The 27,489-nt window shown below is 42.3% G+C and overlaps 1 protein-coding gene across 2 annotated transcripts in view; it reads right to left on the bottom strand.

Moving 5' to 3' along the window:
* Nucleotides 1-25,306, bottom strand: part of TNIK (TRAF2 and NCK interacting kinase) — a 295,901-nt gene extending 270,595 nt beyond the window's left edge. For both annotated transcript variants that reach the window (XM_063306445.1, XM_063306444.1), the window contains exon 1: nucleotides 24,770-25,306. In XM_063306445.1, coding sequence (XP_063162515.1) covers nucleotides 24,770-24,826 — 57 coding nt within the window. In that variant the 5' untranslated portion in view covers nucleotides 24,827-25,306. The remainder of the gene's footprint in view (nucleotides 1-24,769) is intronic.
* Between the last annotated feature and the right edge of the window lie 2,183 nt (nucleotides 25,307-27,489).

Raw genomic sequence — 27,489 nt, 5'->3', positions numbered from 1 at the left:
AGAAGTTAGGCAAAATGGAATTGTTCTGGAGGGTTTGGGGGGTGAATTGAAATGCCACCAATAGATATAGATCTTAGATTCACGGGTATTTAGTAAAGGTAATTGTGTTTTAATTTAAAAACCCCAGAGAATCAGCCTTCCTACTGAATCAACTCAAGCTGCATGACAGGCTTTATTATAAGCAACTCTGGATATCAATTAATAATAAAATCAGCATAAAAATAATTAAGGCCTTAAGTTTTACCCCTGACTGAACACACGCCTAGAAGAGCATGCACTGAGAAATAGCTCTTGCCTGCAGCCTAATGTGTGTAATTGTAGCTTTGTGGTAGGGCCCTTGCTTTGCAAGCAAAACTTCCCGAATTTAATGGGTGGCATCTCCATTTAAATGATCAGGTAGCAGAGGATGGGAAAGACTGCAGTCCAATTCCATGGAGCATTTAAGAACCTTTCCAAAGCTTGTTATTAGGTTTAGCAGGCAGCAGTTCAAGGATAGAGATATGTAACAAGTTTACAGCAAGAACTATCTCAGCCTTGGCAAACTTTAAAATGTGTGGACTTCAATTCCCAGTAAAGGCTGGGGAATTCTGGGAATTGAAGTCCACGTGTCTTAAAGTTGCCACGGTTGAGAAATGCTGAACTCGAGAAACCATTCTGAAAGAATTCCCGTGACTACCAAGTATAAAATGCTATCCTTATTTATAATTGAATTAAGATTAATTTAATTAATCTCTGTACCTCTTTCTCCCACCTACGCAGTGCAACAAGCTAGAGCCTTCTCTTCTGGGAAGGAGAAATAGTTTCCACTGGTTCCTTGTTATGGTAATGAACTTGTCTGGTTTCAGGTTGCTGGTTTCAGACTGTCAACTAGTTTGCCAGAACTAGTTCTCACACCTGCTAGAAAATCTGGCATTGGCAGTCCCAATACATCTAAAGGACATTAGGCTGCAGGAGGCTCTTATAGAATACCAGGCTAAAATAGGGGTGTACAAACTGCAACTCTGGGCACAGATCCCAGAGCGTACCCAAACATTGCCATCAGATGTTTGACCTAACAGAAGAGGAAAAAAATAAACCCAGAAGGGATATGTTTAAGTACTTTATTAAATACATTACAATATTAAATTAAATTAAATTTTGTTCTTGTCTCACCCAAAGGCCAAATTTAGTACTTGGCACAAAAAAAGATAATTTCTGAATGAGATGACCTTTCTACACACAGGATGGAATAGTCCATGTGTGAACATTTCAAGTAAATTTTGCTATATAACAATGTCTATTCCCCTTTTTCCAATATGCCCTCATAACTCAGACCTCCCTTTCCAGGTAAGTCACACTAATGCAGTTCATACCACCTGCAATGCAACTTCTGTTTCATGCAGCCAATATGTTTTTCCTAACAAAATAGACCACTCCGTAAAATTTAATGAAATGCTGGGAAACCCATGGTTTAGAAATTGTCAAATCAGAGAGAAAAAAAACAGATCACAGGACTGAGCAAATGAAATAGCTGGGAACAAAGGAAAGCACAGAGAGTAACCAGGGCATGAGGAAAATGAGAGGGGAAATGAAATAGACAAGGATTAAGTTGAGAGACAGGTCATGTTGAATAAGGAGGAGGGGAAAAGAAAGAAGAATCCCCTAGAACTTCATTTACTGGGCTGCACTGCAGAAGCAAATATGAGCGAGACATCAGACGTTAACAAAACCTTCTCCCTCGCCCAATTTTAATGTGGAACGTGTTTCTGGTGACCTTCCCCAAGATAAAACTCTTGACATAACAAACTGAACTGTGCCCCTTTGATTTCTTCCTAATAACAACCGACAGACAAGTAATCATCTCAAAAACTTCATGGCTGATAACATGCATGTAACGTACAACAAATTCTCTATCCAGAGCAAGTAGACAAGACAAACTAGACAGAACAAGCAAAGTGAAGGTGAGGTGGTCAATGCCAGGGCAATATAACAAAATGCTGCATTAGCACATCCCAGATTTCAACCTCAACAAACTAATCACTCTCAGCCTAGCAAAACTGTTGTCAGATGCCTGAGGAGGGAAAGACAGGATGCAAATATAATATATAAATGACCCATTGAGGAACTGCTTTGGTTTTTAAAAAGGGGGTTGACAAAGTATATGTACGTAATTAGATTATTGGCTTGGCAAATGGAAAGCAACAGGGCAGAATGCATTAATAAGGAGCTCAAATCAAGGGCTCAAGAAGCTGGGCAACCTCTATCGGTAAGGATGCATTTAAGCCGATAAAAAGGTCCTAATTCTCCAGACCATCAACAGCTTTGTAAGTAAGTAAGTACAGGATGGCAACAGAATTCTCTTATGTACGGTTTGTTTTTAATACGTTGTTAATGTCCCTACCTTTTTCTTCCATAACTAGGAATTCCCAATAGAGTTAAAAATCAAGAAGTCAAGATGCGGTTTCATACATTGAACTAACCCATAGTTTGTTTTAACCCTGATTTGATGAACAAACCATGGTGGCTATAGTCATGCATTATGATGAACAATAAACCATAGATTACAATCTACAATAGCTGAGTGCACTCAACATGCTAAGCATAAAGCAACCATTATGGCTTAAACCAATGTGAAAATCCAGTCAATGACTAAACCACAGAATAAGTTAATGATAAAGCTTTGGAGCTGAAGGCAAAAAGGTGGTTTAAAACCTACGAAGCGTTTATGTCTGCAACTCCTGAAAGCATCTGTGTTTTCCCTGGATTTGTAAAGGTTCCCTCTGCAGCTGCAATGCAATCCCTGAAAAAGATGCATCAGGTTTAAGGAGCACCTATTTGTGTTCAAAGCACAACCCAGCCCTACTTAATAAAATGCAGTTGCACCCCCAAGACAAAAAACTAGAAAGAACTAAAATACTCTAGGCACCTATTTGGTGGAACAGTAATTTCTTTAGCTTCCACTTGAAAGCAGGAAGGAAAGAGGCCAACTGACTTCACAGGGCAAATTTGGGTCACATGTCAACCAACCACAGGCAAATGAGTATCTGCATTCCCACCGCATTTCAGAAGATAAGGAAGCTCTGCTCAATATAAGAATCAAATAAAAAATAAGTACAATGGAAGCTTAAAGGAAAGACTGAAATGTCATGGGTAAAAAAACCCTACACTCTGGGTTCAGTGAAAAAGCAAACATGTTTTAAACATATTTTCCATAACATTCCAAAGAACAGAAGTAAATTGTTTTATTAGGCTGTTTTAGCATCTCCTGCAGAAAGTAGTTACTAAACTAAACTTTACAGGGTCAATGCAAAGAGCTGGAAAATCATATTTGGAACAGGAACTGAGATAAAGGGCAAAAAATGGAAGTCCAGCTTTCATATTACCTTACAACATTTTTGCTCTACCTATGGAAAATAAAGCTTTATCAAACAGGGTAGGTAAAAACTCTATTTTTATTTCCTTCTTTGTATGTCTGTTGCAAGAAATAATATCTGGGAATATTCTTAGGCAAAGAATGAGCACCGAGGAGGAGCCACTGGACCAGTAAGCCTTATCCCATTTTTTACATTTATATTCCACTTTTTCCCCAAAAGCTAAACACAGCCCTGGAGGTCACATTTTGCCACCCTTTAATCCTCATGGAAACTACTCAAGGTCAGTTGGATGCAGAGAGGGACAACGGCTGTAGATCAGGTGATGAGCAATATGACTGAAAGGGGATTCAAATCAGCATCTCTCCAGTCTTCTCCAACACAAAACACTGCTCTCCATGTGAATTGGCTCTCCATGAGAATGATGACAACTCCATCAATAGTAAAATGGCAGCAGCTCAGGAATGCAATTCTGCTTCCAGAATAGATAAGCTTCTTCAGGGTACCAACAAAAATAAGACAGATTATAATTTTAGCATCCAGCAAAATGGAGGATCACCATAAACTTTCATAGGTGCCTGACTAGGTCAAAATGTGAGTTGTAACTGCTCCAAATAGTCTATGTTAGAACTTTAAAGAAAATGTCAAGTGTGGACACCTTAATATTACACCACCCATGCAGAGTCAAGAAAGTGAAGTTTCTTGTTTTCCTTGTGCCTCTGAAGGATCTAGACTGGAATTCCAACTATGGATGACTCTCTTTGGGTCTGCCCACAAACGAATAAGGCAGAAAGGAGACATTCTCTCTCTTTAGTGAAACAGGAGCCTCCTATCTCAACTTAAGTTTCTACTTGTAATGACATCATGGCACAGATTCCTCCACACAGCAAGAAGACCAGTGCAGTTTTGAGTAGCCCAAGGATGGAAATTAAGGGTAGTAGTAAACTGTGAGAAACATCCTCAGGCTGCCTTGCAAAACAACAAAATCTCATTTCTGCTTGCAATAAAATTTTGTGTCAATATAAATAATGATCAGACCACAGCACTGCTGGCAGGTAATGGGGATTGGAACCCATCACGTCTGCTTGCTACTCAAGGTCGTTGCGAGCATAAACTTTGGAACACGGAGATGAGTCCAAACCAAAAATAAATATTGCAGGAACAATTTGTACAGCATGTTCTCTCTGAAGATGACAATTCGTTATAATGCATGTTGCATTATTTTACACACCTCCATAAATTTATAACCACTGCTTGGGGCCATAATATCTGAAATAATGGGGGGAAAGGGGTGCTTTTCTCAGAGGTACTTGGCCATGCCCGAAATTACTCTCAGTTCTTCTATTGAGACCCAACATATGGCTACTTGTAAGCCAATCTTTTTTGTGGTAGTCCTCAATTGCAAAATAGTACTTCCCTAGAGAACAGTTCTCTAGACGCTGGCTTTTCAACAAAGGGTGAAAATGTGGTTGGTTGTCTTATATCTACCAGGCTTTGTAAATTGGGAAGAATTTGTTATTTTTGTTTGTTGCTTGCTTTTTTAAAAAATACCAAATCAAAGCTGTTTTTAAAATTGTTGATTCCTATATTCACCTCTGCTGTTGCTGCAGTCTCATTCTGCATTTGATCGTTTTTTATTGATTTCAACATTTCATGTTTGAGTGATTAAGCAATTTTGTATATCACTGTAATCTATAAGAATTCCTAGCTCTTAATGACCATAAGAATAAAACTACATAACATAGCAAAAGATCCAGAGTATATATACAAAATAAACAAATAAAAAGAAAAGAACCAAAAGAACCAGAACATTGGCATGTTTTATTTTGCTTGTCATTTCAAGAGATTTCAACATTAGACCAACTAATAAAAGCAATAATTAAAGCAGGAGGCTTTATTAATTCTTCCTAATAATATGCAAACTTTATAATCTTTTGCATATGCTGCTGTGTGTTTTAACAATTAGCCTCTCCGATCACCAGAGTACTTTGTTCCTTTATAAACAAAGAATAGATTATTCTCCCTGGATATCTGACCCTATTCTGCTTACTACCATCAGTCATTAACAAAATTCCTCAAGAAGAGAATGAGACAGTCGAGGATCACAGAGCTCAGATGCAGTATCACAAACAAAACTAACAGGAAACACACAGTGTTAATGTCTTAAATCCATAATGAAGACAAATAATGCAAAACCTGTGATAAACAAACTTTAAAACAGGTGCTCATCCTGACAGCTTCATCTGTACCAGTAACTATGGGGATCTTCCAGTACTCTGGGAGACGAGAAGATGCAATCCCATGTTCCCACAAGTCAGGCAGTCCTTTAGCCATTTATTGTGAGCTGATGTCTTCAGATGCAAGAGCAATGAGAGGTGTAAGTGGAAGAGCCAATGAATAATTTGACCCTCCAAGAAGCAAATTACAGTAGAATCCTGTCACATGATGGAGCAATGCTTTGTTCAGAGGAGGGATGTTGGACAAAGCCTTAGAGTTAGCAGTTTACTCCAAAATACCAGTCTATTTTCTCCTCCAAGTGGAATAAAGAAAATCAATAATGTAAAAGGCAAAGTTGTGACATTTCTGGAACAGAGGCTCAGAATGTCACAAGTTACAGTTCCCACCCTACTTAAACTGAAATAATTTTGGTAAACAGTTGGGAATCTGATATCTTTGCCAATCTATTGAAAATCACCCAGGGACCAGTAGCTCCTATTCTATCTTCCATTGACCCTTGGATCTAGGTGATTAACCTTTTTTTTCCCCACTGTATGAGGTGGGGGGGGGGGAGAGACATCCTTCTGTGATGGTTTTCCAAGGATCATTATGCACTTCATTAACCTTTCAAAAGGCAAAAGGCAAAAGGGGAAGGTGATTGATATTATAATGCTTGTTGATTAACGACATCCACTGCTGCAGCTGCTGCTGTCTGGGTTAGGGTAATGTCATATACAAACATGGATATATAACGAACTGCTGATATACAAGGCAACATGTTACATTAAAATTGTGGCATGAAGCATAAGCTAACCTAAGCAGGAAAAACAGGATTCAGCAGCAAGGTGAGAAACACAGATGTCTTATTTGTAGGAAAAGAATACATAAAAACTATATATTTTCCTAAACAATAGCCATGTTTGGGATAAATATAGTCGGGTAGTATCTTTATTGGAATCAAAGTGACTCAAAAGAACGTGCAAGCTTTTGCATTTTCAGAGCTTTGCTTATTGTACTGTCTTACCTGATGAAGAATCCAGAAAAACTCAAAACTCTGCATATTGTTTTGGGCAACTGTTTTGAACCTAGTAAGCATCTTAGCCACCATTGGTTCTGGATAAAAGAATAACCATCAAGCAGATGGTGAACAAGGACAATGTTGGATATTTTTAAGTTTTAAAAAGCAGACTAAGGCCAAAAATATGGAAACTACTACCCTCAAAACATTTTGAACTTCAATTTCCATCAGTTTCAGCCATTACCATCAATGGCCAGGGACTCTGAACACTGCAGTCTGAATTTCTGAAGGGTGTAACATAAGGTACCTCTATTCCACATTAAGAAGTGGAACAGATTTTTAAAAAGAACAGGTCACTGATATACCAACAGGCAGATTTATGATCTGGACAACTCTACTTCAGTGTGAGAGTGAAGAAAAGCTATTAAATATTTTATAGTTTGGGGCTAGGGAACTAGTTTCCACCTTCACAGCTTTATTTTTGCCCTTGCCAACTATTCGGCAGCACTGCTGGAGTCCATAAAAGCTGACAAAATATTGGTTTTAGCTTTATTGATCTGAATTCTGACCATTAATACAAGAATAAAGTGCATGAGGTCCAATGTACTAGCAAGGGAAATTTGCTTTTGTCCTATTTATCTTTTTGTCCATTAGCAAAGCAAAGAGTTCTGCCAAACAAAGAAAAGGGGTGATCATCAAACAACCAATGTAACTTTAGCAAACTCATTCGCTCCTGTTATCCCATTTGGCCACAACAGGTATCTTTGAACATACCAATGCAAAATTATGGAGAGATAAGAAGGGCAATGTAGAGAAACTACTGGAAGCAGCTTTCTATTTGCTCAAACTAATGACGATCCATTCATATATAGTTTACTTTAAGCAGAATTTCTTTTAAATTGTGGTTTTCTTTCAAATAAAGCTGCCCATGTTTTTCAACATACATAGCCATCACACTATTCCCTTTTGTGATAAGCACTATTATACAAAGCACCGAAAAGGAATAAGAAATAATATGCCAAATTAATTAAAGGCATGAGATAAGGGGGAAAAAAGGAAATATAAATCTAATTTACACCAAGACCATTCACTATATTATAACCAACACTTATAATTCAAACCATAATAATAAACAACCAGATCAGTAACAGCCATCCAATGCATCAACCCAATCAACTAGAATGTAAATATAATCACACCCTTGAGACAACTCGATTAAGTGTGCAATGTAGAATCTAGAAGAAATTTCAGATGGAAGCAATTATATATAACCAGGAGATAAGCTTAAGAATGCTTACCCCAAAAGAGAACTGTGTGAAGGATATGTATGTACTGTACACCGAAAAACATGTCTGAAGGACTCAGCACTGGATTACTACTAATGGTACTTCTGATCAGGGAGAGAAGAGCTCAGTACACATATCTTGAACTAACTTCTGTCATGTTCATCGTTCCAATGGTTTGCATACATCGTAACGTTTCGCATGTCATGTTTCTGATCCGTGTCCATCACCTGCGAGGTGGGGAATTCCAGCCCTGCCAGGCTGTTATCTTCGTGTTACCCTGAAGGAATGTGTGTTTGGGTTATGACATGTATTCAAGGTTACTTTCCCAGGCAGATGTGTGACGCTTGCCAATGCTGGGAGGGGGTGGTTGCGATGTTGGGGTGGGGGGCGGGATCGGCTTGGAGGCGAGGGTTTTTAGTTTGTATTTGGCGCGCTTTTGCTTATTCTCAGCTTTCTTTGTATTTGCATACTATCCTTTCAATAAATCAGTTTTATTCACTAACCTCTGGTGAGACTGACTTCGTTGGGATAAGGCAATCATTACAACTTCCCTCAAACTTGTTATATAAAAACTCCCCTCTCACCCTTATGGGTGATGTGTGTCTTCCTCAACTTCAGGTCCTCTACCAGAGGCCTGGGAGTTTGAGGGTTCTGTGTGGTATCTTAGCTGTTCCTAGCACTGCACTCTTCTGGACAGAGAGCTCTGAGGTTGTTCCTGGGATCTGTTGGAGCCACTCTCCCAGCTGGGAGTCATAGCCCCAAGTGCTCCTACCACCAGTGGGATCACTTTGGCCTTCACTTTCCACTTCCTAGTTCCTCCTTCAGGCACTGGTACTTCTCCAGCTTCTCATATTCCTTCTTCCTGATGTTGCTGTCACTTGGCATCGCTACATCTATCACTACCGCTGTCTTCTGGTCCTTGTCTACTACCACAATGTCTGGTTGATTGGCCCATACCTGCCTGTCTGTCTGGATCTAGAAGTCCCACAGGATCCTAGTCCTGTTATTTCCATGACCATCTTCTCTCTAGAAGGTCATGGAGAATGAATATATACATAATACATATACTACACATACATATGCATATATCTGAAAAGCTGCTTAGAAAAATATTTTGCATAAACAGAACATCAATACTGAATAACTAAACTTATATGAAAATAACGTGAGAAGAAAGCAATTTGTCCACGTCTATATCACAGGTGATGGTTGACCTTTTCAAACTGGTGAGCACACTAGGAAATGTGGGAGAGCATGTCATAGGTATTCTTATAAAATTGCTGGCATGGGGAGCAGACTTGACCTTTAACAAGATGGCTACTGTTATCAGGTCAGCTCCAATTAAAATCACAGCTGTATAAGATGATTATATGAAAGACATGATTGGCCAATTCTTCTCTGCCTGGGCAGATTCCTGCAATTGCCCCTTAAACCCTCAGCAGCCTACCATCAGTCACTTGCCATAGCTAAAACCATAAAGACACATTTAAACTGAATCAGTGTCATATTACTTTGAAAAACAGTAACAGAAACCACTATTTGTTAATTAACTATCATAAGAATATGCCATGAGATTTTGTGGTAGACTGGAAGAATTCACCAAGTCTTATCAGATTTATGTCTTGCAAAATTTAATTTGGTAACAAAATGGGGAGTACCACGCATGGTCTCACTACACAGCCCCGATCTGGTGTATGGACAGTTTCTCTCACTATGATCTATCTTAGCCAAGTGCTGGTGGCCACGAAGCAAGAGCCATCACTCACTGTTTTTACTCTCTTTCAAGATAAAGCAGTCCACAAACAAAACGAAAGGGTCTCAAAAGGTAGGTCTCAAAAGGTGCAGAACCTGTGATCTTAAACAGTACACTGGCCTATTATCTAGTGGTAAGAGATCAAGTGACTATACATCCCTTCCAACCTACCATCTATGAAATGGCCAAGTTGGGTGAAAGATAATGAAACCACCATGGAAATCTAAGATCAACTAGGGCTTTTTACCTTCAACGATTACATTAAAAATCAACAGGGCAAGATTTTTTTAGCATAGAGAAATACAGGTAACAGTGACAAAGCATCAAGTTGATTTTCTTTTTCTACATGAGACAATTGAATCACAGATCACAATTAAAATCCTAGCACTGCGATCGATCACTTTTTCTTTATACAGTGCTCCATGGACAGAACCATCCACTCTATTTCCATTCCTCACGTTGATAGTGCCATCTACATACTTGTCTATATTGCTTTTCATTGCCCAAAAAAAACTAAAATGGATTTGCATAGCACTTCTTGCCAAAACAGTATCTCATACATGCAAGAGAGGAGTCAAACAGGAGGCTCGGAGGAAGCCCAGGGTTTGCAGAACTTTCTGGAAGGGGAACCCCAAAACACAGCTGAATGGGTACTGAGCATGCTCAATCATCAAAGAATACTGGGAAATGACAAATAGGAAAAGGAAACAGAATATGAGAAGTATAGCAATGGAGCAAGGTATTAGAATTCTAAACAGCATCATTTTACATTGCCTTGTTTTATGGCACCTCCACTCTTACAAAATATTGCACAGGTTTTGGCCCTGGTTTAGCCTAAATCAGTGTTTCTCAACCTTGGCAACTTGAAGGTGCGTGGACTTCAACTCGCAGAATTCCCCAACCAGCCATGCTGGCCGGGGAATTCTGCGAGTTGAAGTCCACGCACCTTCAAGTTGCCAAGGTTGAGAAACACTGGTCTAAATGGAAATTTACCTGGCAATCTTTGTGTATAGCGATATATAAAGATAGGGAATGGAATGGATCATTTCTATTCATCCTTAAGTTCAGTGGTCAAGTTCAGCAAAAGGTAGTAACTCCACCCAGTCGTCCTGATGGTAGTTAATGTATGCTCTAAGAAATTGTTCAAGGGTGGAGTTCAAAATCTCAGTAGAACCATCAGTCTCAGGATGGGCAGACATGGATAGCGCTTGTTTGGTGCCAATCAATTTTAAAAATGATTTCCAAAACTGGGAAGTAAATTGTGTCCAGCGGTCACTGACCAAACGGGAGGGGCTACTGTGGAAGCGGTAGATGTGGATGAGAAATAGGCGCGCCAGTTGCGGGGCTGACGGGATGGATGCACATGGAATGAAATGTGCTTGTTTGGAAAAAAAATCTTTTACAACCCAAATGACAGTTTTCTTCTGACTGGAAGATCCACAATAAAATCCATAGAAATCTCGTCCCAGGGAAGCCCCTGTGGTTTCCCCCCCCTTACGTTTTAACATTGCACAAACAGGACAGGAAGCCACATAGTCTTTTACATCGCGTCTCAAGGTAGGCCACCAGAATTGACGATGAACCAAATGTAATGTTTTGACAAAACCAAAGTGCCCAGCAAGTTTATCATCATGGGAACGCTGTAAAATCTCAGCTCTTAAAGTTTTGGGTACATAAAGGCGGTGTTCCACCCATGCCAGACTGTTTTCAAAAGAAACTGTCTTTATTAGCTAGCAACCAAGTGTCAGATTTCAGCACCTGGAGAAAGTCCTTCTGTAACTGACAAGGAACTTGCACTTTCCGCTTCCCAGACTGGGCTGGGGGCAGGGTTGCCTGCACACGGGTCTGGCTCCGAGTGACAGCAACCAAGTTGCTGGTTCAGTGAGAACAGTCCCAACCACATCTGCCACCTGGTCAAGGTCCTGAGGTAAATGTGACAAAGCATCGGCCAGAAAGTTTTTCTTTCCCGGAATAAATTTTAACTGGAAGTTGAAGTGACTGAAAAATTGAGCCCAGTGAATTTGTTTAGGACTGAGACGCCAGGGGGTGTGGAGGGCTTCCAAATTCCTGTGATCGGTCCAAACCTCAAAAGGGCATTTAGCGCCTTCCAGGAGGTGACGCCAGGCTTCCAAAGCGGCTTTTACAGCAAACACCTCCTTTTCCCAAACATGCCACCAGCGTTCGGTTTCAGAAAATTTTCTGGACAGATAAGCGCAGGGTCTTAAGTGATTTTCAGAATCTCTCTGTAACAATATAGCCCCAAGTGAGGAGTCAGAAGCATCAACTTGGACCACAAAGGGGCGTTCAGGATCAGGGTGCTGTAGAATAGGCTCAGCAGTGAAAAGGGTTAATTTCTCAAATGCTGCCTGGCATTCAGGCGTCCAATTCAACACTGCCCCAGGGTTTTTTACTTTGCGTGTCTCCCCCAAGCCCTTGGTACGGAGTAAACCAGTGAGGGGCAAAGCAATCTCAGTGAACCCCTGCATAAATTGGCGATAGTAATTACTGAACCCAAGGAAACTTTGCAATTGCCTCCGGGTGCGGGGATGGTCCCAACTTAAAATCGCCTGAATTTTTTCAGCGTCCATTTCAATGCCCTTGTCAGACATCCTATAGTCCAGATAGTCAAGTTGGGTCTTGTGGAATTCACATTTGGAAAGTTTGGCATAGAGTTTGGCATTTCTAAGCTTGCATAACACCTGTTTGAGGAGGCGTTCCTCCTCAGTTTCAGTGTAAATGAGGACATCATCTAAATAAACCAGGACCTCTTTAAACAAATGATCATGTAATACTTCATTAATCAATTGCATGAAGACTCTGGGCGCCCCTGCCAACCCAAAAGGGAGGACTTTGTACTGAAATGAACCCAGTGGGCAGTTAAAAGCAGTTTTCCACTCATCTCCAGCTCGTATGCGGATACAGAAATAGGCTTCATGAAGATCGAGCTTGGAGAAAATCTTGCCCTTAGACAAGTGAGCTAACATGTCCTTCATGAGCGGAAGAGGGTACTTGTTGAGAATTGAGAGGGAATTTAACCCTCGATAGTCCGTACAAAGTTGAAGTGTGCCATCTTTCTTTTCCCGGAATAGCACAGGGGCCCCAACTGGGGAATTTGCAGGTTCAATAAACCCCCTTGACAGATTTTTGTCAATAAAGTCCCATGATGCCTCAAGCTCCTTCTGAGTCATTGGATAAATGTTTGGCTTGGGCAATTGAGCACTGGGAACCAACTCTATCACACAGTCAGTTTTCCAGTGGGGGGGTAGCTGATCTGCTTCCATTTCCCCAAAAACATCTCCAAGTCTTGGTATCGATCGGGCAAGCCTTCTAAATGTGCCAAGTTAGGGCGTGGCGTGGCGGCCGCAGCCCTTCCAACCCCTGCACATGAAGCTCTCTCCTCTGTAGGGGCTTGGTAAAACCCATCTTTAAAAGTCACAGTTCTGTGTTCCCAGTTTATATATGGGCTTCGATAGGTCAACCAGGGGATCCCCAGAATTACCAAGGGATTGCCAACAGGTGCTACTATGAATTTTAAAGTCTCACAGTGGCTGCCCATTTGCATTGTGACAGTTCTAGTGAAATGGGTTGCTGCCGCCCCCCCCCCCCCGTCGTTGAACCATCCAACTGTGTGAAAATCAAAGGCTGCTGGAGGGGGAAGCTAGGCAGGTCCAAAGCAGCAACCAAATCAGGGTGAATTAAACACCTGGAACACCCAGAGTCAACTAAAGCCCAGACCTCTGTAGTTTTTGTGCGGGAGCCCAATTTCACTTTTACTGCTAAAGTGGGACAGTCAGCACTCACCATAGCATCCTCGCGCCTATCCTCCTCCACCTGCCCGCAGGCGCTCTTCATGGCAGGTGGCTGGCGTTTCCTGCCGGCTCCTTAGAGTCATCTTCAGCCTCTCCTGAGAAGTAGAATACTTCCTCAGCGTCAGCTGCGCCCTTGGCTGCTGTCATCCACCGCGAGGGGGGGGCGATTTGGCCGGCAGCTTGCCCGCTCGATCTCCAGCCTTGGCTTTTGGATAATCAGCTGCTCGATGCCCTTCCTTTCCACATTGGAGACACTGACCCCTCGCGTAGCGCCGATCTCTCTCCTCTTCCCAGGCTCTATAGCCTGGCCAGGCAGCAGTCACAGCACTTCAGGGTCCCCTCATGGTGGCTGGTGGTTTTTCAGGTCTTCTGGTTTGCATGAAGGTATGCTGAGCATGCTCAGCCTTGCCGGCTAGACAGATCCATTTGTACAATGACTCTGGGTCGTCCCTACACAACGCCCACCGTAGGACGTCCCAGTTGAGTCCCTCTTTAAACTGTTCTATTAAGGTTGACTGAGACCAGTCGGGGATTTTCCCAGCTAGAGCCTTAAACTCCGGGGCATAATCAGCTACAGACAGTTGGCCCTGGGTAAGATCCTTCAGTGCCTTCTTAGCTCTTGCCTTGGCCAGAGGATCCTCAAAATACAGCTTTAACGCCCGCATGAAGTCCTCGAAATAATCAAGTGCAGGGGAGTCAGCCTCACTTAATTGAACATACCAGTCAGCCGCTCGACCTTTCAACTTGGTGGCAATGGCAGTTATCTTAGCCTCTTCGGGAGGGAAGTATGCTCCAAACTGCCCCATGTAACTTTTAGCGTTAGAAAGATAACTTGGTTGGATCCCCATCAAACTTGACATAAAAGTCTCTCACCCCCACTCCTGTTGCAGTGGAATCTGCGGCTGCTTGAGCGGTTGGGCCCCAGGTTACAGTAGCTCTCCCTCTTCGGGGTGGGGACACTGGTGGTTGAGCCCTGCAGGGTGGAGATTCATCCCGGAGCCGTCTCCGGCCCCGCTCCGCCGGCGGTCCGGATGGGAGGATGGGGGATGGTTGCGTGAAGCTGGGATCTTCTCCATGCCTCCCCTGCCCCCCCAATGACAGAAACAGGTTTCTTAGCACGTACTCCATCGATTCTATTTTGGCCTCCATCACTCTTAGCCTTTCGGGGCTTTGAGATTCCTCCCTCCCTCGCGTGTTAGGCTGTCTCTGTTGATACCGTAGTAGATTCTACATCTGGGGTCAGCGGGAACCGATACTTCCAGGATGCCTGAGATGTCACTGGCTGGGGTTCTCCCACATCATCCCAGGTGATCAACTCTGCGGGCGATTCGCTGGGTGCCGGTTGCTCTGGTTCTCCATCGTCAGATTCCTCTACCTCAGGACTGGAACTCGATTCCTCCCGGAAATCTGAAGGTTCTGGGGTGAGGCTCAGTTCTCCGCTCTTGACCGTCGACTCGGGCATCAAGCTAGCCATCTCAAGTTCTCCGGTTGTGAGCTTGGACTTGGCCATCGTTAACTATTTTCCCTTGCAAGAAACTAATCTTGGTAGGAGCTAACGGTACAACTTTGGTGATTCTCAGCTTTATGTAATGATTGCCTATTCTAAAACACTATCAGACTCATGAGCAGGAATTCAAAGATATCTGATTTATTAAAGAATAGTGTGCAGGATCACAGAGAAAGCTGAGAATGATGAAAGCACGCCAAATTCAAACTAAAAACCCTCGGTGCAAATGAGATCCCTCCCCCCGTAGAATCTTCCCAAGCTCACCATCCCAGGTGCTCCTAACGGCTTCTGATGGTCTGCGGGAAAGTCCTTGAACAGAGCACATAACCCAAACACATTCCATTGAAATGAACACAGATACAGAGCTTGGTACAAGGTTTCACAGCAGCTCCCTCCCAAACAGAAAGGCGCGTCAGCGCCATGGCATGTGAAACGTTATGATGTACACTGAACACTGAAACAGTGAACATGACACCTCGGCATTAACTCCTGCTAGAAGCCACATTCAAGTAAATCTCATCTTCTTTCTGCACTTGCTGGCTTGACCTGCTACTGGGTAAGGCAGAGTTATATTATGCCACCATTTCTTGAGATGTTAGTCATGACAGTCACTCATCATCAGAATTAAAAAACATAAAGCTACTCTCCCTTCTCCCCATGCATTACCACACCACCACAATGTTTAACTTAAATTTGGGCTCTCCTCAGTTCCACGACGGTTCACAGCATCTTGTATTGCAAACTTGATACACGGCACACAGACACAAGCTGGGGCAGTGCTCAGCATTTGGCCCACAGTGGCAAGAGCAATGTTTTCCCATGTTCTGTGAAAAATTCTGAAGATGCCATTTTTTAAAACTAATTTCTCCACCTATTTCATTGCAGGTAGAAGAACAGACAGAATCATTTGCTGTTCCAAAGTACAAATTCTTCCAGCTACCAAAGCAATGGCCTTATTTATTAGTTGCATAGCTTCTTGTGTTGTTGCTTTGTGGCACAGACCTCAATGATGAATAATAAGGAAATATATTAACAATCAAAGAAGGATGTGATGGGAAATGGTTTTTAACTGGCAGTTGCTTCCAGAACACAGGTAATTAAGAGAAGTATTATTTGTTCTCCCTGTTCAATGCCTTTTCCCCAAACCCAACTGCTTTCTTGTCTCCTGACAGAAAGTAATAATTAAATCAGATTATTCTAGTGCAAAATAACGAACAACCTCTTGTGGAGAGTTCCAAGACCTCTAACTCTGTATGATTCCTACATTCTGTTCTACACATATTCAGTTTCCTGACGGGAAAAGTCTTCATCAAGGGCACATTTTCATCTGGGTCTCAGACAGTTCTAAAAAGAAGAGGAGCTGCCAGAGGTTTCTCTACAGTGCAGGCCCCATGCTACAGACCCAACTTACTTTTCTGTCTGAGTTTCCACATAACTGATTGCCTTGCCCATAATAAAAGTAGCTGCAGCAGAGACTTCAAAGAAAACTTCAGTAATATGCACTGATCTGCTGGTAGTCCAACAGTTACAAATCTCATCAGTCATATTAAACTGACAAGGGGAAGGGAATCAAATTTATACTAAATGCATCAAGGAAAGAAACAGAACACTGCTGCCATTTTCGCCAAAAACCTCTCAGTTATCATAGCACATCATACCAAATCTCAGACTAACCTTTGCTCAGGCTATCATGACATCATTTACCCCAGCCTTCCCCATCTGCTGCTCTGCAAATTTATTGGTAGGACCAGGACCACTACCAGAAAGGTAAAGACATACAAATGCTTTCTCCTGGAACAAGACCTTTCCCAAGAACTGATTGAGTTCACATAACATTCTAATGCAGGAACTCAAAAAGTGCAGCCCACCATCCTTTTTTGTTGTCCCCAGATCTCCCATGAATGAGTGATAGTAATAATTGGAGCTCTTTTTTTTGCTCAGCATGCCATGTGAAGCCTGATGCAGTTTTTAAATGAGCAAAATCTGCACCAAACCATAAGCCATAGTTTATCAAACAAAATGGATGGGTTCACAGAACACACTAAGTCAAACTACATGGGAACCTAGCCACAGAAATAGAAGGATGTTACACATATGTGGACATATAGTCCATACCAAAATTCACTGCACCTGTAGAAAGGAACATGGGTACTCATACTTCCCCACTGTTAATTCAGAGGGCTGATTTCAGTGGGAACATGATTGATGCACAGTCCCATCTACTTTAGACCAATAGTTTTCACCTTGGGTACTACAGCAGGTGATCTGCATAGTGAACACTAATACAGAAACAAACATTTAAAAGGATGATGCTAAACCTTGGAAGATTTTGTTGTTCTTGCTCAAAATCTTATCAGATTTTGGCATTCTCACCTTAAACCTTACAAGATTTTAGCTGAGAACACCAACATTTCACAAGGGATTTGGCAATCTCACAATAATTCAGCTATTTCAATGAATAATAATTGAATGGGGGGGGTCTCCATGGGCACCATCTGTAACAGTCACACGTGTCATATTAGCTGTAGGCACATTGCTGCCAACCTGTGATTTACATGGTAGTCCAAAAAAGCTTTGATGATGGTATTGAAAAGAACTGCTTTGTTTCATCTATTCTTGTTGGAAGATTCAAGAAGGGGCAACGATAAACCATTTCTCAGTCTTTCTGGAAAAGATTGAAGCACCAAAGTAGCATGGATCAAATTCTACAGTGGTAGGGGAGCTTCCAACAATGGTTCAAACACTACTGACCATCACAGTAAAAAAAGTTTACCAGACTAGTTCTTCTGTTGCTCCTCTTCTCTTTTTAAAGAAACGCACATCCCATCAAAGTCTGTAACTATCTGTATTCACATTTACTCCATAGAACTTGGTACCCAAACTCTCAAGACAATTAAATAGCTTATGAATAGCATCTCAATTTTTTAATCAAAAATTCAGATTCACACATAGAAAGCTCAATCTTAGCAAAACTCATCAACATTTTTTGCACTGGCAACGGCAACTCACACCCTTTCACTACATGACTAGACTTCTGCATTATTTGCATTGGGACAATCCCATCAGCAACAACCCCTTGGAAACTGTTGGTGGTGCAAAATTCAGCAGCCCTCTTATTGGTGGGCAAGAGCCACTATAGACATACAACACAGTTGTTAAGGGCCTGCATTGTGTGAAATTCAAAGTGAATGTTTTAATCTATAAAGCTCTACATGGCCTGGTTCTCAGATACCTTCAGAATTTTCTTCCCCAACCATATTTGACCCCTCCCAGGCAGAACTGCTAGAGGTTCTCAGTTTCACAAGGTGAGGAGGTTTCTCAGTGATGGCTCCTATTCTGCGGAAAAGCCTCCCTCTACAAGTTAGGTTGGCAATCTGGATATTGATCAGAGCTTTTCCAGACAGCACTGTGAGATAATTGGGATGGTACTGTCTTGCGCTGTCTTGTTAATGGCTCCAGGTGACTGTATTGGACTTTAATATATTATACCCTTTGTTTTTATTTTTGTTAACCAGGATTACAGTGGTATACAAAACAAATTCCCAAGAAAGCACCTAGAAGGTAAAGTGCAACTAAGGAGAGTTTAGGGCATCCTTAATTGCCATTCAAGACTAACTCCAAATTACCCTGCATTGGTAGAGTGCAGAGGAAGGGGACAGGTTAGTACTGGATATACAGCAACATCTGGGAAGAGCTACAGGGTCTATATAAAACTTTACCTAGGAAAGCAAGGGATGCTAGTATTATACTTCAGTGTTTAAGCCACTCTGAAGTACAAAAGAGTAGAACAAAATCCCCTTTGCTTGCTATTAGCAGCAAAGACCTTTCCAGATACATGGGGAATGAGTGTGTGTATACACACACACACACCCATATATTTACTATTTATAATCTCTTGCATCTGAGGACATATGTTTGTTGACCATGAAAGCTGGCATTGTAATAACTTGGTGAGATGTACTTTCCACTGGCTTCTTCAGAGTGTTTTTTGATTTCCCATGCCATCCTATGAGCCCAATGGTTTCCCACCCAAGTATTAACCAGGTCTGATTTTTAACAAAATCTAGCAGCAAACTAAATTAAATTGAAATTTAGCTGGCAATCTGACAAACAAGTTCACAGGCCTTGACCAAAGTTTCAAGGGATTATGGTCATATTTGCCTCTAAGCACACGCTACAGGTAGCTCAATGAAAGTTAAGCAGGGATACTATTTAGAGTATGCTTACCATTGATTTATCTTTGTTGTTGTTTATTCGTTCAGTCGCTTCTGACTCTTCATGACTTCATGGGCCAGCCCATGCCAGAGCTCCCTATCGGTCATCAACACCCCCAGCTCCCCCAGGGACAAGTCCGTCACCTCTAGAATATCATCCATCCATCTTGCCCTTGGTCGGCCCCTCTTCCTTTTGCTTAAGATTTATCTTAGCATAGTGCAAAAGTAAAAGATGTCTATGCCAGAGGATATGCTAAAATAAAAACACAATTTGCACAGAATCCCTTTGTGTATCCTACATCTTTCCCATCTCTTACCATTCAAATGGAACTGATAGAGCACTGATGGAATACACTGGCAACAGTGCAATAGATGCATTCTGTTTAGCACACAAGCATCTTATCTTAATTGAAAAAGATTAGCTGTAATATAAACAAATGGTCTTTGAAAAAAATGTTTTTATAGATGCAGGGCTATGGGAATACATAGTTACACTGTTGGATGTCATCCAAACTCATATCAACATTCAGCTCTGAGCAAGTTGCCTGGAATTAGTGCAACAGCAAAATAAAATAAAATTCACAAAGCACTGAAGATTGTGGCTGGATAATATATGAAATTAAAGAGCCCTATCTTTGATTCAGGATGAAGAAATGCCAAAATAAAATAAACAAACAAACAAACTTCCTGGATCTTCAACTTGAAGTATGGTTTGTTTTTTAAATTCAATTAATGCACTAAACACAAAGCTAACAATATCCTTGTAAAACTAATAAGACACCATCAACAAAAAAGTCAACAGATGTGGACAAGTACATCTTCTTTCTTGTAAACTTCTCTTTATAAAGAAGAGTACACAATCTGAGTTCCTAAAATGGCATGCAACCCATTACAATCATGGGTACACTCTATTCTAGACTCACCACCAAATTTTCATTTTTAATGCAACACAGTGAGAAGGGTTATTTAAATCATTATATCCATATGGAATTTGTCCTGGCCATGTCAACATTTAGAAGGTGGCTCATGACACACCACTAAAAATCTATGTGGAACTCTTTGTTCAAAGTTAAGTTGGTAACTCTAGGATGACCAAAAATGGATCCTACTGCAGGTCTAGGTGGCAGCAGGAAATTCCTATAGCTAATGCATGGCTGGTTGGTTTGGTAAGGTCCTCAGTACCTCAAAAAGCTCCACATGGCAACATATCATAGACATGTTACATAAAGTGTAACAGAGATATATTGAAGGGACAAGACAAATCTGTCCAAGAAACTCGAGTCACCAAGGTCAGGTCTCTTCCTATCTTTTAATATGTTTTAGCCAGCCAACAGCCTCTACTCCACACCACTCCCCCAAAACACGTAATCTGTACTTTTTGTGTGACTTTAACCAACCAATCTCAATTTCTTTAATTATGTAAATTATTTTACCCTTGTTCTTTAAAGCTAGAAGTTCACTGATCACCTTTTGAAGCAGGACATATACCAGAATCTTATACCAGAATCAAAGTTGAATTAAAATGACTACCCCAAGCTATCAGTAGATCACTAATTCTATTACCAGATTACTGAAGGGGAAAAAGTAAATAATTAACATTATTTAAGTATCAGCATGGCTTGACTTAAATATACAGTATATATTGCTTTTTCAATTGTTCAGCTTCCCCCAACTTTCTGAATACTTCATTACTTCATTATAAGTATTAACTTGTTTTTTCAAAATAATGCCATATGTTTGCTAGCTAGTTAATGTACCCTTGCTTTCAAGGCTAGGAATCTGAATTTCAAAACTGGAATCTTACATGTATATATGCCCAAGATAACCTTAACAGGATCAATGTGCATCTCTCCTTCAGATGATTGTGTGATTGTTTAACCAGCCTCCAAGAACACAAAACTGATAAAACATCTTTTGCTCAAAATCCTTCTCAGCATTTCACATTCAGGTTTAACATCCAACCGTAATTTTATCAGTATGGCTTGGATTACCCTTGTATTTTTCCTCAAGTATGTCAATTTCACTTCTTTATTTCCTACCACTGATGAGCTGCTATGTGGTCCTGCCCTGACTTTCAAATAATCAAAAGACTGACTTATGAAATCGCTCCTGGCTGCACGCTTGTGTGCTCAGGCAGCAAAATCACTATTGATTTCTGATGGCAAGTCTTCGCATAATTATAGGTTTGCCTCACCATGCCCCTGTAGTACCTCTAACAATTATTGGAAGCATTAATGGTATATATATATATATCTATAGTGCAACCAAGTTCACTTAGCTACTTAGAGGCCCATATTCTCTTGGCTATCTATTCAGATAGTATCTGCAGCATACAGTACTGTAAGAAAGTCTTGGGTGGTTTTGTGCATTAAACATAATGCTTTCACTTGGAGGAAGACACTGTAGCTCCAAGTTCAATTCTTGCAATGCGCTATGTTTTGGAATACAGGTTTTGGATCAATGTCACAGCACATGATTTACAAAGGCCACTTTCCAAAGACCTCTGGCTCAGTCATTTGAATGCCAGGTATGCTGGTTCTTTTGTGTGTATGTGTATGTATATGTTCTAGCATGGTTACTTTCCTGAATTTTTTCAGCTACTCAGGTAACATTTTCCAAATTATGTTGGACACTACCTTGAGTCCAAAGAGAGGCCAGTTGGAAACAATTCAAATGCATGCCTCAAGTTCAATCCCTGGCATTTCCATTTAAAATACATGGGAGAACTGGGAAAGATCTCAAGACCTAGCTAGACCCAGATGCCAGGAGACTGCTTCACAGCAGATGAACCATCTAGCCAAGTACTGTTTACTCAGTTCTCTGAGATTTCAAGTTGATACCTTTCATATCTCTTGCTCCATGATTCTTCTCAGCAGGGATTTAGCATGAGTTTTTCTGCAAGCAAAACATGCTACTGAGGGACAGAAATACTCAGGCCAGAAACCAGCTTCATAGCTACATTAATACTGAAGAAACTGACGGATGTGTTTTAAGAAGAGGAGAAAAGAAATGTCTCTCTCTCTCTCTCTGCTCTGTTTACACAAAGGTAAATCTGATGTACAGTATCAACCCTTATAGCATTACAGCACCAGGATCAGATTGTTTGGTGTGCCTCAGCTGATTCATATGCAGTTGACCTTGAAGGATTATATTGTGTCAAACAGACATACAGATCTCTAAACACTGATGTGCAAATGGTCTTTAATAAAAACGATGCATGTATTTCAACGTCAATAACTCTGGGTGCATCCAATTGATAAGAAAAAGGCACAATCCTGATTCCATAAGACTAGAACATGATATAGTGACTAGGGCCAGATTCTCAATTAAGCCACGCAGTGTCTTAGTATACCAAAGGAACCCAGCCTTTGCAATTTCTAAACCATAGTTTGGAACTTTGTTCCAACTGGCCTGTTGCCAATTGTAGTTTATTCAAGAATCATGTCCAGGCAAATCAAGACTTAGTATATGTGAAATTCATGGTAAATTTAAGCTTGACATATTGACTTAATTAAGAAAACAGCAACTTCTTAGATCCATCAGCTCTGCCTAAAATCGCAGATGCATCCACTTACCCATGCTTAACTGAACTGTGCTGAACTCAATTAACACAGTGCCTGGGTTCACAATAAGCTAACTTTACAAGCTGGGTTTGCATAACAGCTAGGTGAGAATGAGTTGGGTAGTTCGTGATTTAGAATTTAGTGGGACCCCAGCCAATCCCTTATCATACTACTTTATTAGCTATAGTATGGCTTATTTGTCTGGGCATAGCATGTTATGTAAACCTATCACCTGTACATTAATAACCGGGGTTTAGTATGTGTGAATCCAGAAAATATCTTACGCAAACATTTAGTTATTGCCAGTCAATATAACCCAGAGAATAGCAGACTGAGATCTAAAGGTAGATTTCTAGGTGATCAACAAGGATTTTCAACTTCCATAATACCAGAACAGAAGCAACATCCTGCATCATGCTACTGAATTATATGAATTTGGGTGATCTGATGTGGCTATTTACTAGCTGGTTAACTGAATTGCCAATGTGTTCACGCAACAGATGAAACCATAAACTAATCACACTAGCTTGATTTGCTAAAATCAGCCAAGCGCATTTTTGGCTAACGTGTGGTTGGCTGATGGTTTAGTATGCCATGAGAACTCAGACAATTGTATCTCTTACGTAAATCTTAGTTAAGGATGTCATTTAAACACAGCCATGATTTACCCACTCATATTTTAGTTTTAATCTAGCCACTGTGAGTTGTGCTCAGCACTGATACCAAAACCAAGTTCAGGGTTCAGCACCCTTTGGTAATGTGTGTCTTCCACACCAGGGTTCTTAGGGATCAAAGTAGTTTCCAAAAACCAAAGCAGGACCACTCCTGATGTAGGTGAGCAGTGGTTTAGATTTGTGTAAGGCAATGAAATGAATGCTGTGGTAGGAGATCAAACCCGAGTGTAACAATAGAGGACTTAAGGCCCAATCCCAATTATGGGGAGGACCTATTCCTGCACTGAGTCTTCCAAATGCTTCTGCAGAAGCAAGGAATCTATACAAAATGAGGACCCTGTGGGAAGATGTACCACTAAATCAATTCACTCCACCCCTCAATAAAATATGTGTAGCATGTCATGTGGCTGGAATAGCTGGGAAGTCTCCCCACCCCCCTTCTTGCAAGAGAAGTGCAAGGGAGCACTCCAAGGTTCATGCAATTTCATTTCACTGTATAGTCAAAATGGACACTACAGCAGTCTTTAAGGCTGACCCTGAAGCAGATGCAAACTCCACCAGTTTGCAACCAAGTCCACAATCATTGCATGGTAAGATTATGTGTGGCTGTGCAATGTTCTGTCTTAGCGTTTAGCAGTGGCCACATGTAAAAACCACCCACCTCATCCTGCAGAGCCCTGATCCTTCCATCTACTACACAGCTACAGAGGGTGCATTTCTTTTGTTATAAAGAGGCTAAAGAGGTAAGGGTTCAAAAAGTGGGGGCAGGCTGAGAGAAGGCAGCTGAGTGTCACGGAAACATTTTGAGGATGAGAAAATGTTGCAACCTATCAAATGCACACTGACAAACACAATCTGCCTAGAAACATTCCCATGCTTTCCTCACTAACTACAGGAGCAACACTGCTGATTCTACAGGGGAAGGCAGCCAAAAAGGGAAGGAAGGAAAGAAACACTGATTTGCAAGTGTTAAATTAACAGCCTTCCAAATGTGCAAAAGGTGATCTCCAAAATAGCTCTCCCCGAATCAACCTTCCACCCCATTTTTTCCTTCCACTTCCAGCGGAGAGATGCACCATTAGAGACAGCAAGAAACAGATGTTACTTCCCCCTCCCAGCCACCCCCGACCCTCTTCGCCCGTTTTCATTCCCAGAAAACATCAACGAGCGCCTACATTCCTCTGCGTTCCGGAAGGGGGAAAATAATTTGTATTAATATTACGGATTCCCCACCCCCACCCCTTATTTGTAATCAGCTACCCGTTTGCAAACTTAGACGATGCTCAATAATAAAATGGGGGGGAGGGGCAGAGACGGGAAGAAGGGAAAACGGGCTGCTCGGGTGGCTTCCAACCCCCCTGCTCCGATTCCTCCTCACCCTCAAGGCGGACAGATCTATCTCGTCCAGGCTCCGAGCCGGAGAATCGCTCGCCATGTTTACCGGGGGCTACCTCCGCCCGTGGAGATGGAAGGCGCGCAAGCCCAAGGTTACCGCCGCCGTTGCCCGCCGGGCAGCCTCGCCAAGTCGTCCGTCTCTCGCCTGGGAGGAGGGGGTCCTTAGGGCACTTCTCTCCTCATGAGCGGGCGCCGTTGGACGGGAGACCCCCTCTCCCTTCCTCCTTCCACCGGACTCCAAGAAAGGGCGAGGGGGAAGCCGGCGAGCGAAGGGGAGACCTCTCCGGCGAGCGCCCAGAAAATGAATGCCCGAGGCGCGATGCCCGCTTGCGCGCCCCCCAGCCCGACTCCTCCTCGGCTGGCGGTGTCAGAAGGAGGCGAGAGTGGCGGCGGCCGATCCCTCAGCGGCGCGGGTGCCCCGGCGGAGGCATGCCCGGCTCTCCCCTTCCCTCCACGGACGACGGCTAGTTGGACTCGCCACCGGCGGCTTCGGAGAAGGCGCGGCGCGTCACCTCATCCACTTGCTCCGGAGAGAAGAGCCCCGCCGTCACGGCTGCTTCCTGGGAGGAGAAAGCGCCGCTCAAGGGGCGGCGCCTGGGCTGCGCGTTGGAGAGCCGGGCGGCGGCGGCGGGATCGTGGTCCGCGTGCGTGCCGCTAATCCGGTTCTCGGCGGGGATGGCGTGTGCGGCGCTTTTCCTTTAAATGCCAGGGAAAGCGGCCGGGGGGAAAACGAGCGAGAAGGAAGGGAATAAATGGCACGCAGCGCCGGCGGGTCCTTCTGCCCTTGCTGCTGGGTATCGCTACCCGGTTCTGGCTGGTCGAGGCAGCTGAAAAAATCCTGCCAAAATGCAGCCGAATCTTCTCCCGCTCCTCGACCCGGATCGCGGCGAAAACAGGGTCCACGTTACAATGCCTGCATTAAAAAAAACATCTGGACTCGGAATTCAAAACGCGACTGTGGCCGTGGGGTATCGGGGATGGATCCGCCGAGCGGCGAGAAAACGGCACTTTGCGCAGATACTGTATGAACTTCTGCGTCGTAAATCTGCATTGGATGGCAGGCCTGGCGAGTTCCGCCAGGGGTGCTTCAGAGTGAACTCGGGTTCGGCCCGAGTCGAATTCAGATAGCCTTAAATTTTTTACCTTCGTCCTGGGCAGTTGCTCAGGCTTGTGAGCTTGAACTGGAGACGGGGCGAAGGCAGGTCTATGAATTCCCAAATAAGAGCAGGACGTTTGAATCAGGCTTACGAGTCCCAACCCTCGGTCCCTTTCGGATGTGCCCAATAGCACTCTGACTTTTTCCGTTTGAATAAGAAATTGACCACGCCTTAATTTCAACTATTTTTTAAAAGCTCTCCTTCTGTCGCTTTTTTCGCTCTGCCAAACCGTATGAATTCAAATCTTAGAAACAAGCCAGCTGCAGGGGTTTAGCAGTCGTTTCAAACGCACCGTTAAAATTTTTGCAGGGGGTGGAAGATGGATTTCTTTTACCTTAAATAAGCTATTAAACTCAAAGAAAGTCAGCCAGGAAACTAATAAAGGCTCCAGAATTCACTCTCGATTTGCTGCAGTGTATTCCTTCATGTAAAAAGGAAAACGCCAGAAACGATTCTGGAAAACCCATGCAATTAACTGAGTTTCTTATGGTGGTCTGCTGGAGAAGAGTTATGTTTATTGTAGGAGTCAGATTTTTCCATAAACCCCTGGCTTTCTTGGTTATGCATTCCTAAAGTATCTGCTTTGTAGGTGTAAGGATACATAGGTGCACATAAGCTATAGGCTTCATTTATAGCAGTGTTTCTCAACCTCAGCAACTTTCAGCCGTGTGGATCTCAACAAGTTGAAGTGGCTGAGAAACACTGATTTATAGTATAGCAAGCAAAGTCACTTGGGAGAAAATGTCACCAAGAATTATTCCCATAATGCATTGGATTACAGCCTTAAACAGCAAGACTGAACTTGAATTAATGGAAGGTGCCCCCCACTCCCCGTTTCCTTGTGTTCATGCAACACATCCCTAGTTAACTTAATTCTGGTTTACTCAACCCAATTTTCTGGCTTTGTGTGACACACTAAATTACATGGGCTGGATTCACATTATGCATGAGGCTAAAATGCAAATACTTTGTAATGCTTTGGTTAGTGTGTCATGTGAACTCAGCTGTTCAGTACAGCAAAACTTATTTCTGAATGAAGTGCATTAATTTACTTTTCCAATGCGGCTGAATTGACCAAGCTCGTTGGGACTCCTACATTTGTACTTCAACATCAGAAGAAACAAAGCCATAGGTGTCTGTTGGAAGCCATTGTGACATCATGTATATTATGATGACATTGTGCAAATGACAGAAATGCATTGTTTGCACAATAATGTCAAGATGTATGTGATATCATGCTTTGCACCAGATTCTTAGTAACTGGCTAGATTCCCAGATCATGCTAAGACATAAATAAGCAAATCACATCTTGGCTTAGCATGTTCTGTGATCCCCACTGTTGTGAGTTTATAAACCAAAGTTTCTAGTACAGGATGTGATCCCAGCTAATTGTTATAAAACATCAAACAAACCATGACTTAACATAATATGTGTACCAAGTCATAATATAAACTTTCTGAATCCTGGCTTTAGCTGAGGAAGGGACCATGTTCTCCAGAACTCCCAGTATCCCACATTTTGGCCAGGCCAGCTGGGACTTCTGGGA

This window comes from Candoia aspera, chromosome 6 (assembly GCF_035149785.1).
Source record: "Candoia aspera isolate rCanAsp1 chromosome 6, rCanAsp1.hap2, whole genome shotgun sequence".
Lineage (NCBI taxonomy): Eukaryota > Metazoa > Chordata > Lepidosauria > Squamata > Boidae > Candoia > Candoia aspera.
The sequence above is the reverse complement of the archived record's forward strand: the minus strand, read 5'-3'. Positions and strand labels throughout refer to the sequence as shown.